Source organism: Lemur catta, chromosome 11 (genome assembly GCF_020740605.2).
Source record: "Lemur catta isolate mLemCat1 chromosome 11, mLemCat1.pri, whole genome shotgun sequence".
Lineage (NCBI taxonomy): Eukaryota > Metazoa > Chordata > Mammalia > Primates > Lemuridae > Lemur > Lemur catta.
In genome coordinates, this window is record NC_059138.1 from 9,662,432 (window position 1) to 9,675,983 (window position 13,552).

Sequence of the window (13,552 nt, forward strand, 5' to 3'; positions counted from 1 at the left end):
TGTTCCACAAAGATCTGTACTAAGATGTGCATAGAATGCTATTCATAGTGGCCCCAAACTGAACACTATACAGGAAGAATAAAAAAGACACATAATTATGGTATTCTCACACAGTGAAATACGAATACTACACTATGATGAGAATGAGTGATCTACAACGATGTGCAACAATAGAAAAGATGTCAGAAACATAAAATTAAGCAAAAAAAAAACTATACACGAAGGATTACATATTGTACAGTCCAACTTATTTTTAAGTAAAATATCCAACAAAACTTACCTCTGCTTTTTGAAGTAGGGCAGCAGTTACTCTTGGAATTATGACTGGACATGCACATGGGGGCTGGTTCTGGTGACTCTTTGTTTCTCGATGTGAGTGCTGGTTTCACGGGGTGTGTTCAATTGGTGAAAATCCATTAAGCTGTATACTTAGGACATTAGTACATTTACTTAAATGAAAACTTTAAAAAAATTTAAAGTATCCTCACATTTACTATCCCTTACTATAAATGTTATGGAGGTATTGATTTTTATATTTGTAGTTGCCTTCCTTCACAAAACATGCTATGAATATTCCATCAGGCTGGTCCACATGGACATGAATATATACATTGCATTGGCTCCACCTTCAAAATACATCTAAAATCACACCGTTTCTCCCCATCTCCAATCTACCATGTGTGTCACCTGGATTATCATAATAGACTTCTAAGTGTTCTCCTGCTTTTGCCTTGTAAGAGTCTGTTCTCCACCAACAGCTAGAATGATCCTTTAAAAGCAAAGAGATCATGTCCCTCCTCCACACAAAACCTTCCAAAGTTTTCCCATCTCAATCAGAATAAAACCCAATATTTTCTTACAATGGCTACAAGGTCCAACAGAATCTGGCCTCCTCTTATCTCTTGCACCTTCTATCCTACTCCTCTTCCCCTTTATTCGCTGCCCCAGCCACTCCAGTCTCCTCGATGTGCCTCAAAGCTTCTACCAAGGATCCCACATGTGCACATGCTGTTTCTTCTGCCTGGAATGTTCTTTGCCTAAGTAGCTGCATGTCTTGCCCTGTCAGCTTCTCCACGTGTTTTCTCAGTGACCATCCTTTTAAATTTCTATTCTCCAGCAGCACTTCCCATTATCCTTCCACGCTTCCCTCCGTAGCACTTACTGTCACCTGAATTGGCAGGTGCATTAGTTTCCTAGGGCTTCCATAACGAATTACCACAAACTTGGTGGCTTAAAACAACAGAAATATATTGTTTTACAACACCGGAGGCCAGAAGATTGAAATCGACATGTCGACAGGGCTGTGCTTCCTTTGAAAACTTTAGGGGAGAAGCTTTACTTGTATCTTTCAGCTTCTGGTGGCTCCAGGCATTCCTGGGCTTGTGGATGCATAACTGTAATCTCTATCCTCATCTTCGTGTGGCCTTCTCCTCTGCCTCTTCTTCTCTCTTATTTATAAAACTTGTCACTGGACTTAGAGCCCACCCAGATAACCCAAGATAGTCTCTTTTTGAGATCCTTAATTTTACAACTTTTCTATTAAGGATGTGAACATATCTTTTTGAGATCCATTCACTCAGTACAATATGTATTAAGCATATATGGATGGATGTACAAATGTATTATCTGCCATCTGTTCCTCCCCATGAGGGTGACAGTTTTTGTGTTTTATTATAGTATCCCTAGAGATACACAATAGATACTTAATAAATATTAGTTGAATGAATAAATGAGTATAGTGACTTAAGATACATACTGTGAGTGTAATTAATATTTTTATATTTTATTTTGTGAATTTCCTTATGAGTTTGGCTCATGATAACCAAATCCTCAGGGCTTGGTCTCTGGGTAAACTACTGACACTGAATACCAGATTCATATCATGGTTGCCCCCACTAACCCACCTTATGCCAAAACTTCTAGCTTGCTTGGTGTGTCTCACTTTACAATTAGCTTGTTTCTATGTGAATTTAACCATTACACTGCTATATATTTCTCCCTGTTGAGGTGAATACCTACACTGGCCCGAACTGTACCCTCTTCATTGCTGAGCCTATGCACTTAGGTATTCTGCTCACGAAGAGATCAAGGCTGTATTCCCGATTCCCATCTGTTCTTTGAAACAAACTTAATAGAATTTACCAAGAAACTCTATTTCCACACTCTTTCTCACCCAGACACTTGTGAGAAGTAATAAAGAAACAAAAAAACCCCTTGTATTTGCAGCCTCCCAGGTTATGTATATACAGCTAGTCAGTGCTGGATGGATTTAGACAGGTCTAGAGAGCACAGTCTTCCCAGCTAGTGTCCCCACGTAAACTCTAACCAAGTGGCAGCTTGCTTAGATCTTACACTGCTCCAGATCCTTGACAGGCAAGGTCTTTTCCATCATGTTAGTTGATCCACCTTACCATTGTTCAAGGGAGGCTGAACAAGCATTATTATTCCTCTTTTATGAGGAACAGTGTTTCAGATAGTATAGATGGTTTGTCCAAGGTTACATGGTAAAACTATATTTAACTAAGGAGGAGAAAGAGCTCTACAAAGAGAACTACAGACACTGAGGAAAGAAATTGCAGACAATGCAAACAAATGGAAAAACATATCATTCTCATGGATCAGTAGAATCAACCTTGTTAAAATGTCCATACTACCCAAAGTGATTTACAAATTCAATGCAATCTCCATTAAAATACCAATGTCATATTTCATGGATCTAGAAAAAATAATTCTATGCTTCATTTGGAACCAGAAAAAGGCCCAAATAGCCATAGCAATCGTAAGCAAAAAGAACAAATCTGGAGACATCACCTTACCACACTTCAAACTATACTACAAGGCTATAGTAACCAAACAGCATGGTATTGGCACAAAAATAGAAACATAGACCAATGGAAAAGAACAGAAAACCCAGATATAAAACCATCCTCATACAGCCAACTGATTTTTGACAAAGCAGACAAAAACATACACTGGGGAAAAGAAGCCCTATTCAATAAATGGTGTTGGGAAAATTGGATAGCTACATGTAGAATATTGAAACAGGATCCATATCTCTCACCACTTACAAAAATTAATTCAAGATGGATGAAAGACTTAAATGTAAGGCATGAAACTGTAAGAATTCTAGAATAAAATATTGGAAAAACTCTTGTAGATATCGGCCTAGGCAAAGAATTTATGAAGAAGACCCCAAAGGCAATCACAGCAACAACAAAAATAAATAAATGGGACCTGATTAAACTAAAAAGCTTCTGTACAGCTGAAGAAACCGTCACAAGAGCAGACAGACAACCTACAGAATGGGAAAAAAATTTCGCATGCTACACATCTGATAAAGGACTGTTAACTAGAATGTATTTAGAACTCAGGAAAATCAGCAAGAAAAAATGAAACAACCCTATCAAAAAGTGGGCAAAGGACATGAATAGAAATTTTTCAAAAGAAGACAGAAGAATGGCCAACAAACATATGAAAAAATGCTCAGTATCTCTAATCATCAGGGAAATGCAAATCAAAACCACAATGAGGTATCACTTAACTCCAGTGAGAATGGCCTTTATCAAAAAGTCCCATAACAATAAATGTTGGTGTGGATGCGGAGAGACAGGAACGCTCATACACTGCTGGTGGGACTGCAAACTAGTGCAACCCCTGTGGAAAGCAATATGGAGATACCTTAAACAGATTCAAGTAGACCTACCATTTGATCCAGCAATCCCATTATTGGGCATCTACCCAAAAGAACAAAAGACACGCAAATGTTTATAACAGCACAATTCACAACTGCAAAGATGTGGAATCAACCCAAATGCCCATCAATTCATGAGTGGATTAACAAAATGTGTATATGTATACTATGGAGTACTACTCAGCCCTGAAGAAGGAAGAGTTAAGGCCATTTGCAACAACTTGGATGGAACTGGAGACCATTATCCTAAGTGAAGTATCTAAAGAATGGAAAAACAAACACCACGTATACTTGCTATTAGACTGGAACTAATTGATGAGCACAGATGTGCATACAGGGAATCTAGCGGGAGGAGGGGTATAGAGGGGATGGGCAAAAACCTACCTAATGGGTACAATGAACACTATCTGGGTGATGGGCACACTTACAATCCTGACTCAAGCATAACAAAATTGATGCATGTAACCAAAACCATTTGTACCCCTGTAATATTTTGAAATAAAAAAATTCCAAAAAAAAAAATATATATATATATATATGCACACACACACCCACACACACATATATCTGGGCCTAAAACTCAGGGTGTTTCCAGAGTTCTTTATCTTTTATTTCCTAATCCCTACAAAACATGTCTTTGCCTATTTTTAATGCACATATTTAATATCCACATATAACTGTGTCATCGTATTTTGATTCATCTGAATTTTTCAGAAAACAATCCCCTTTTTATATGACTGGGTTTTAAATGGAAATATATTCATAACCATTTCTTTATTGCCTCAAGAGACCAGAATGCACTCTAGGAGCAAACATTAAATCATTTTCGTTTTGAGCATTGTTTCCTTTTGTACATTTATTTTCTAAAGTGAGGTGTGCTTGCATTTTATTTTTGTTTCTTTTCTTTTCTGGGACCTATACTTCACATTTGTTCATTTTTATTTTATTAACTTTTTTCTAGGTATGGTAATTCATGATTCCAACCATTAGCTTTCATGCTTGGCTTCTGAAACAGCATATTTTCTCTCTAGGGAAACCCCGTTCGGTATAAAAAGGACCCAGGGCTTGGAGTCAGGGAACCTGAGCTTTTGACCTCTGCTCTCCACTGTTTATGGCTGTATATTATTTACTTCTTTGAACATCTGTTCTAGAAGTTTATAAAATGGAACAAATAATCCCACCTTCTTAGTTTGAAGGAAAGAAGAAATATTTCTAAAAGTGTCGTTTGTTATTAGATGAAAGATGTTGTAAATGGGAGAAGCTCTCCTGTTTAAAGCTGCTCTAATAAAAGCATTAAATTCCTACTGACATCTGCCTACTGTATTGAAGACAACTTAAAGCTCCCTTTGCCATTGCTAGACTATGAACCAGGAGTGGGCATATCTACGTGCCCTTCTGTGGGGGTGTGGACACCTCTGATCAGAAAGGTCTAGTGTGTACGTATGGGGTGTCAGAGAAATAAGTGAGGGGAGTTGAGAATCATAGGGGCATGGAATGAAAACCTCTGTCAAATCCTAAAATTGGGCTGGTTACTTGAACCTGAGATGAATGTGGAGAGAGGGAGGGCCAGGAAAAACAAAAGGAAAGTGAAGAGAAATGAGAGAACATCGAGATCACAAGAAAGAGGACCGATGAGGCCAAGTTTCATTCAGCAATTGATATATTGGATATTCATTTATCATCTGTTTTATGCTCATCCAGTAGAAGACACAAATATTGTGACATTTGGAAGAGAAATATGAAATTCATAAAAGGCAAGTATATAAGTAAGCATGAAAGTTATATGAGAAGAGGAAACAATTGTATAAGGTAAAGTTCACGTACAGATAAAAGAGAGCACTCAACTATCTGAAGCAGAAAGGGATTTAACACAGGCAAGAAGGTGTTTGCAAAAAGTGCTGGAAGGACTACAGAAGCAGCCTCTAGTCTCTGCCACCAAAATTCACTCCCAGTACAACGTCAGGAATGGGACTGTGGAGGGAGTTGCTGCATCTGTCTTATTCAGGAAGGTGGGAAATCAGGAAGCCACCATCTAATCTGTTGGCCCCAGAGCTTTTAATGTTTGCTAGATCCAAAACCAGCTAACTCATATATCACCACCATCTCTCTTCCCATTTAACTCAGTAATAAATTTACTCACAGTCTTAGAAACCCCATTTCAGGGTCATAGCCAAAGCCATTTGAAGTCTAGCTCTCTATTATAAGGTGTGCATGCTTAGAGCACAGAACACACGCAAAGATGCAGACACCCAAGAGCCTGAGATTGATGTGGACATGATGATGTCATATTAACGCAGGTAATGTCACAACTGAGGCATTAAAGGAGAAAGGACGGAGGAAGTTGAACAGACACTCAATCAGTCCTTTCTAATTAATCTCAATAGATTAGTCAGATCTGATGGCCTGGCAGTAGGCCAGTTTCTTCAGAGCTTCTTTGACCTCTCGGTTTCTTAGGCAGTAAATGAAAGGGTTGAGAGCAGGGGTGACAATGGCATAGAAGATGGAAATGATTTTGTTCGTGTTGAAGGCGTGGATGGCTCGAGGTCGGGCATACATGAAAATAGTGGCTGAATAGAAAATGGTGACCACCACAAGATGGGAGGCACAAGTGGAGAATGCTTTCTGCTTTCCTGTGGGCATGCATAAGACGGTGGCCAGAATGCATCCATAGGACAGGGCAGTGATCGACAGTGGGAAGAGGAAGATGACCAAGGCCAGGATAAAGTCCACCAACTCCGCTATGGACATGTCTGTGCAGGAGAGGTTAAGGACTGGAGAGATGTCACAGAAGAAGTGATTGATGACATTGGGGCCACAGAAGCTGAGGCGGGAGATGAAGTAGATCTTTGCCAAGGAGATGCCAAACCCAATGACCCAGGAACCCATAGCCAAGCGAAAGCAGAGCCCGTGGCTCATAATGGTAGGGTAGTGGAGTGGGCGGCAGATGGCCACATAACGGTCGTAGGCCATGGCTGCCAGGAGCACACATTCTGTGCACATAAGTGCAATGAAGAAGTAAAGTTGTATCATACAGTGAGTGAAGGAGATGCTGTTGCTCGCAGACCAGAAACTAAACAACAACTTGGGCACAGTCACAGAGATGTACCAGGTCTCCAAGAAGGACAGGTTGGCCAGGAAGAAGTACATGGGCTTGTGCAGTGGCCGATTCTGCTGCACCAATAGGATGATGATCACGTTTTCAGCCACTGTCAGAAAGTAGGCCACAAGGAACATCAGGAACACAGCTGCACGCATACTCAAGTTCCCGGGGAATCCCACCAGAATGAACTTGGTGACCTGTGTCTGGTTCTCCACTTCCATACTGGAGACCCAGAGCTTAGTTATCCTGTAGGAAAATTCATTTGATCAGACCCCATAATACAGTTAAAATCTTTTGTCCTTGCCTTTTCTGACTACCAATAACAGTAACAGTTAGCATTTATTAATAACATATTATAGGTTGGACCATAAACTGGGTATATTATGCACATAACATAATTTAATTTCCACATAGCTTCTTATATATATATGTATATGCATGTGTGTGCATGTGTGCATGTGCTAGTACATCTATTTTAATGATGAAGCAACTCAGTCTTGGGGAGATATTAAGTAACTGACCATGTCCCCACTGGTAGCAGAGCAGGAACCACATTCAAGCCTAAGTCTAAAGCCCATGCTCTATCTAATACCCCATGCTACCTTCACCTCCAAAGTGAACTATCAAACCTCCATGTTCCATTTTACAATTGCCTGTTCCAAAACATACACCTGGCCCTCCTGTCTCATCATCTGCACAGAGCTCTGGAAGATCTTCCTAACAACTTCTTTATCCTTCATATGCTGTTCCTTTCTTTTCCTCTGACATCCTGGGATATGAAAAGTACTGCCATTATCTGTGAGATACATGGGATGGTGAAGTGGGGACAGTTGGGCTTTTCCATGTTAAAGACCCAGACTGCATTCAAATTTCAGGTCTGGCACTGATTTGCTACATGACCTTGAAATCTTATCCTCTCTAGGATCCAGTTTCCTCTTTTGTAAATGTGGATATTAATTTTTATTCAGCTTATGTTGCTATGGATCAAAATCCAAGTGAGATAATGTAAATGAAGTGGTATATAAACTATAAATGACAATAGTGCGAAAAGGCCCCTTGGCCCATGTGAGAGCAGTAATGAAGGTTAGTACAGGCTGCAGGACTGAAGACAGGAGCTGCTATGAGCCAAGCAGAGTGGTGAGCAAACCAAACATGGGCCTCACCTTCAGGGAGGTTGAAGTGCTTGGAGGTGGGGGTGAGGGTCACTAGGTGGAGATTTAAAAAATAAGCAAAGATAGAAATGCATAATAAAATTTGAGGTATTTTCCATGAAGGTTCAAACACAGGAAATAATACTAGTATGATCAAGGGAGAGCCCTCTGACCTTTGAGGAGATGCCCTTTAGGCTGGGCAGGATTCCAGGACCCTGGCTCTTTGAAGGGCTGAGTGGAGAGAGAGCTGTGCCCATGGAGGCTGCCCTGGCTGTTCTGTGATGGATGGGGAGGGAGCCGCTGGTGGGGAGATAGGCAGGGCCAGAACATGCAAGACCCCACAGGTTATCGCAAGGGATCTGACTTGTGGTGTAAATGCAATGGCAAGTAAGCAAAGGACTAAAGGTGAGTGGGACATGACATAACGTATGCTATGGAAGGGTAACTCTTGCTGCAAAATGGACTCTATGGAGGCAAGAGTGTGAGCTACAAGATTACTCGGAGGCTACTCAGGAAAGGTGGCAGTAACTTGAATACTACAACTTCAGAGAAGTGAGTAGTGGATTTAAGATACGTTTTAGAAGTAGAATCTTTAACAGTAATTGATGGTTTGGATACATAAGGTGAGGAAGAGAAAGAAATCAAGGAGGGATCTCAGATACGTGGCTTATTACATAGAGCTGTTGCCATTTACTAAGACAGGAAAACTGGGGTTGTTTACAGGCACTTCCCTCTTCCTGGAAGAGATGGTGATGGACAAGAATTTGATAGGGTTATGTTTTGATTAGTTTTAACAGCCTAAAATGTCCTCTAATGATAATTTATTGAGTGCTTACTAGGTGTTAGGAAGTTCAGTAAGTACTTTTCATACAATATCCCATTTAACCTATAAAATAATGCTAATGATACATTGTTTTTCCAATTTCACAGAGGATTCTGTGGTTTAGACAGGTTGAATACCATTTCCAAGTTAGAGAGTGATGAAATCACAGTCTTAGGGAAGCCCAGGTCTGACTGCAAAGGCATGTCCCCAACCACTAGGCTGACTCACACACGAACAAAGAATATCAGATTTTGGACTTACTCCTACTTTTTTACATCTAAAATTTCTGACTATTTTAGGAAATGTTCTTTAATCATACTGAAATTTCATTATAGGCATAGACTGTTAGAGATGAGCCCAAACTAAAAAAAAATAAATATGAATATGACACAAGTACATATTCAGTCAGGCCCATGAAACAGAAATGAACATACAGAAATGCTTGGAAGAGAAACTCATTGGATAAGTTTTGAAATATAAATTAGTGAGAGGCAGAGGCATTTTAAGCAGATGAATCAGAGTGAACAAAGACATTGAGGTCTGAAACAATCTGGAATTTTCAGGCAAGCAACTCATGATTACCTGATTGCTGTGTGAATGAGCAATTTAAGAGTGAGTGAATAAGTAGAAAAGGGATGGATTGGGGGCGAGGACACAAAGTGTGTATAAGAGAGAGAGAGAGAGACTGTTGTCAAGGGCCAGATCATGGAGGCCTTTGTACACAATAGTAAGGATTTTAAGAATTATCCTGTAGTAGAAACAATAAATAACCACTGCATGTTTGTCTGCAGCATGATAACATCCTCATATTGCATCTTGGCTTTTGATGTGGGAGGGTGGATTTGGAAGGAACAGGCTTGCCAAACCAGAGACTGACAGACCAGCTGGAAGACACACTCATAGCAGACACTTCAAGACACACACAAAGAAGAGAAAAATCACCCCAGCTAATAATGTTTGTTAAAAAAAAAAAAAAAAAAAAGATGAACATGTTTAGCTATCCCTGTTCACAAATTATGTAAGTTTGCAGTCCTAGAGGAAGCTGTATAAGGAAAAAAAAGACTTTCTTTATTTCTTATCAACTAAGTGAAGAAGCATGGGCACTAATTATTGTATACTAATGGGAGGCATTATGGCATTTATATATATTATCTCCCTATAAAATCTGTAGACCCTTTTTATTTATAGTAGTTTTTACTCCATGACAGCACACTCAAACATACTACCCTTCACAGCATAATCTATCATTGGTCTAGAATCAAACATCTAAGTGTCTTTCCCTTTTTATGCTTACTGCTATGTATTTCCCCCTAATTTGTTCAGGATTCTATACAAATGTAGGTTCCAAGTGATTTGAAATTGACGAAAACATAAGCTCTGTCCCTGCCAAGACAGCAGTTTTTGTGACCACCGTTACAAACAAGTGGCCAGGAAGATGCAGCCGTCTGCAGTACAGGCAGGCATGGCAGGGGTCTGGAGGTTGGGACCATAATCTGGGGCACTTATTTCTGATCCAAGAGGTGTTTTCAAAAGTAGTAGGGGGTGTCTGTTCCCTCAGCTCACCGCAAAACTGGCTGCACTTAGATGTCATAAGATGAGAGTATCATCCTGACTGATGGCTGGGAATTGAGAGTGGGTAGCATGGAGAGGCATTCAACATTTTAGGGATTAAATATTGCTGTGCCACAGGAGCCTGAAACAGAGCTGCCTGCACAGAGCTGCCTCGCAGAAGTTAGATGCTCTGAGAGGGACACTCACCTTGGCGTGGCAGCCTCTGATGGGGTGGTACGTGAAAAGAAATTCTTCACTGATTCTAAAATAGGAAGGAGTAGAAGAAAAAGATTCAGGTATTGAATAGATGTGACGAACCCAGTCCCTACACCTAGAAGGAGCAAATGGGCACAGATTACCCCATTGCTTCCATGTTGATACTCAGGACAAGACGTGAGGAGAGCCCTAGGCACGAGGACCACACCTGTGCCTGGTGTGGCACCAGGCTGGTTCTTCCAGGACCCTGGGGCCAGGGCACCCATCGCCTTCCTGGCCAACGTGGCAGTGGTCTTAGGCACACCAAGCTGTGAAGACCTTTGGATTCTGAGGGCTTTATAGAGCATCAAGACTTTCTCTACATCTCCGCCAAGACCCAAGAGAAAACAACCTTGGCAATGGCAGCTCAGATCTCTTGTGGGATCCAAGAGAAATTTTCATTGTCTATTGTGGCGATCTTAATTGTTATATGATATTAGTTCCATAAGGGGAAACAATCCACTATGGTCACATACTTTGAAAAGAACCAAATTTTAACTTATTTTTTGTTGACAAATGAAGAGAAAAAAGTACTACAGTTAAATCTCTATGTGCAGATTCTCAATTATTCTTCAATCTTTGGCTTACTTGAAACAGGATGATTATATAAGTGCTCCAAGGAGGATATTGATATCCAAAGTAGACTGATATTGCTACATTTTAGTAAAATTTACATAAAAGTTTGTATTTTAAATGTTTATGCCATAATTATATGCTAAATAAATTCATCACGATGAGATCATTGTCTCTTTCTCAGCTGCCTTTAGGAACCACTTGACCGATATTTCACGTTCTGAGATATAGCTCTAGTTTATTAAATATCACTTCTCTGTAGCCTGCAGAATTGTTAAGTAGCACTCACACAAAGAAAAGCTGTCAGATTCACTGTGGTTTCATGAAATGGTAGATGAAGATATTGAAAGTTATCAACAGTTTAGTCTAGAATGCCACACATGTTTATGGTAATTAAGCCAACAGCCTTTCATAGGCTTTCTTTTATGGGACCGAAGTGTGAAAACCAGATTGCAACAGATAAAAATAAGGCACCTCTTTCAAATCTCTGGCCTCAACTTATCTCAAAATCCCAGAAAACTCTGACATCCCCTAAAATATATCATTTGACATTAACCACAAATTTTCAACATGGATTTAAACTACTGTCATGTGGTGGTCACTAATAGAAAAATGACAGAATTTCCACCAAACAATTGGTCACCTGTGAGGTGGTAGAATGCTAGGAAGAGCATGTTTCTCCAACTACAGAGAGAGCATTCTGTGAATTATTGTGACTGTGAGCTTTGATTCTTGGGGTCAGAATTTCATACTAATAATCCCAAATAGATTGTAAATATTCAGCAGATACAACCTGGCTCTATTCTAGGACATGCTGACACAATCTTATCCTAGAATGCAACTTTACAGGAAGCAAAAAGGAAACCCAGAGAGCTCACTGTGTTTTGTTCCTCAGGGTTTGAAGTCTCTTGGCTGTCTGTCTTCTCTTTTTCAAAAAACTAGAAGTAGACCTACCATTTGATCCAGCAATCCCACTGCTGAGTATCTACCCAAAGGAAATGAAGTCATTTTATCAAAAAGACACCTGCACTTGAATGTTTATCACAGCACAATTCACAATTGAAGAGATGTGGAATCAACCTAAGTGGCCTTCAATTCATGAGTGGATAAAGAAAATGTGGCGTATATATACACAACATGGAGTACTGCTCAGCCATAAAAAGGAAGGAAATAATGTCATTTGCAGCAATGTGGATGGATCTGGAAACCATTATCTAGGAATGGTATCTCTGGAATGAAAAATCAAACACCACATGTTCTTACTAATAAGTGAGAACTAATAGATAGGTACACATAGGCACAAAGTGATATAAATGACTTGAGAAACCAAGAAGTGGGGAGGGCAGGAGGGTTTGTGTGAGATAAAAACTTACCTGTTGGGTACAATGAACACTATTCTGGTTATGGCACACCAAAAGCCCTGACTTAAGCAGTATACAAGATATCCATGTAATAAAAACACTTGTATCCCCTTAATTAATATTTTGAAATAAGAAACACCATTGTAAGCAAACATTGAAAAAATTAAATTCAACCATAAATCCTTTAGTTTAAAAAATTAAAAATAATAATATACTCCTTTACAAAAAGTGTAAAAATATCATAATGGTTCATTTCCATGTTTTCTCCCATCTTTGTGTTATTGTTAGGCATATTTTCTAAATATGTTTTAAACTCACAATACATGTTACTACCTTTACTTTATTCAGTCAATTGTCATTTACAATTAATAAAAATAAATATTTTTTAATCTTCGTCATTTTTACGATCTCTGGCACTGTTGATTTCTTTTGTAAGTTCAAATTTCCATTTGGTACCATCTGCCTTCTTTCTGAAGAACTTTATTTAATATATTTTTTTGCAGTGCACCCCCAGGCAATAAATTATCTCAGTTTTTTAATCTGAAAAAGTATTTCGTGCCTACTTTTGAAACCTTTTAGTTTTTAAGAGTATCCCTCCATGTCTTATTGTTTGCCTCATTTCTGATGATGAGTGTGTTGTAATTTTATCTTTGTGTGTGTGTATGTACAATATTTATTTTTCTCTGCACAACTTCAAGATTTTCTTCTAATATTTGAGTTTTAGCAATTTGAATGTGATTTTTTTTCTATCCAGCTTATGATTCTCTGAGCTTCTTGAATCTGTAGTTTCTTTCATTGATCTTACAAAATTTTTAACCAAGATATCTTAAAATATTTCATCTGTCTTATTTTCTCTTCTTCTGGAACTTAAATTAAACATTTGCTAGATTGTTTTATATTTTTGTACAGCTCTTGGATTCGTTTTTCTGTTTTGTTTTGTTTTGTTTTCCCCATACTAACTCTTCTCTTTTTATTCCAGTTGGGATGATTTCTATTTCCCCATCCTCATGTTCACCGTTTTTCCCTGTGTTATGGTCAGTTTTGAAT

The 13,552-nt window shown here is 39.1% G+C and overlaps 1 protein-coding gene across 1 annotated transcript in view; it reads right to left on the bottom strand.

The window, feature by feature from the left end:
* Positions 1-6,043: 6,043 nt before the first annotated feature.
* Positions 6,044-13,552, bottom strand: part of LOC123646921 (olfactory receptor 6B1) — a 70,508-nt gene continuing 62,999 nt past the window's right edge. Inside the window, exons 2-3 of the mRNA XM_045564105.1 lie at positions 10,524-10,578; positions 6,044-7,037 (exon numbers count right to left, since the gene is read on the bottom strand). Coding sequence (XP_045420061.1) covers positions 6,077-7,012 — 936 coding nt within the window. The 5' untranslated portion in view covers positions 7,013-7,037; positions 10,524-10,578 and the 3' untranslated portion in view covers positions 6,044-6,076. The remainder of the gene's footprint in view (positions 7,038-10,523; positions 10,579-13,552) is intronic.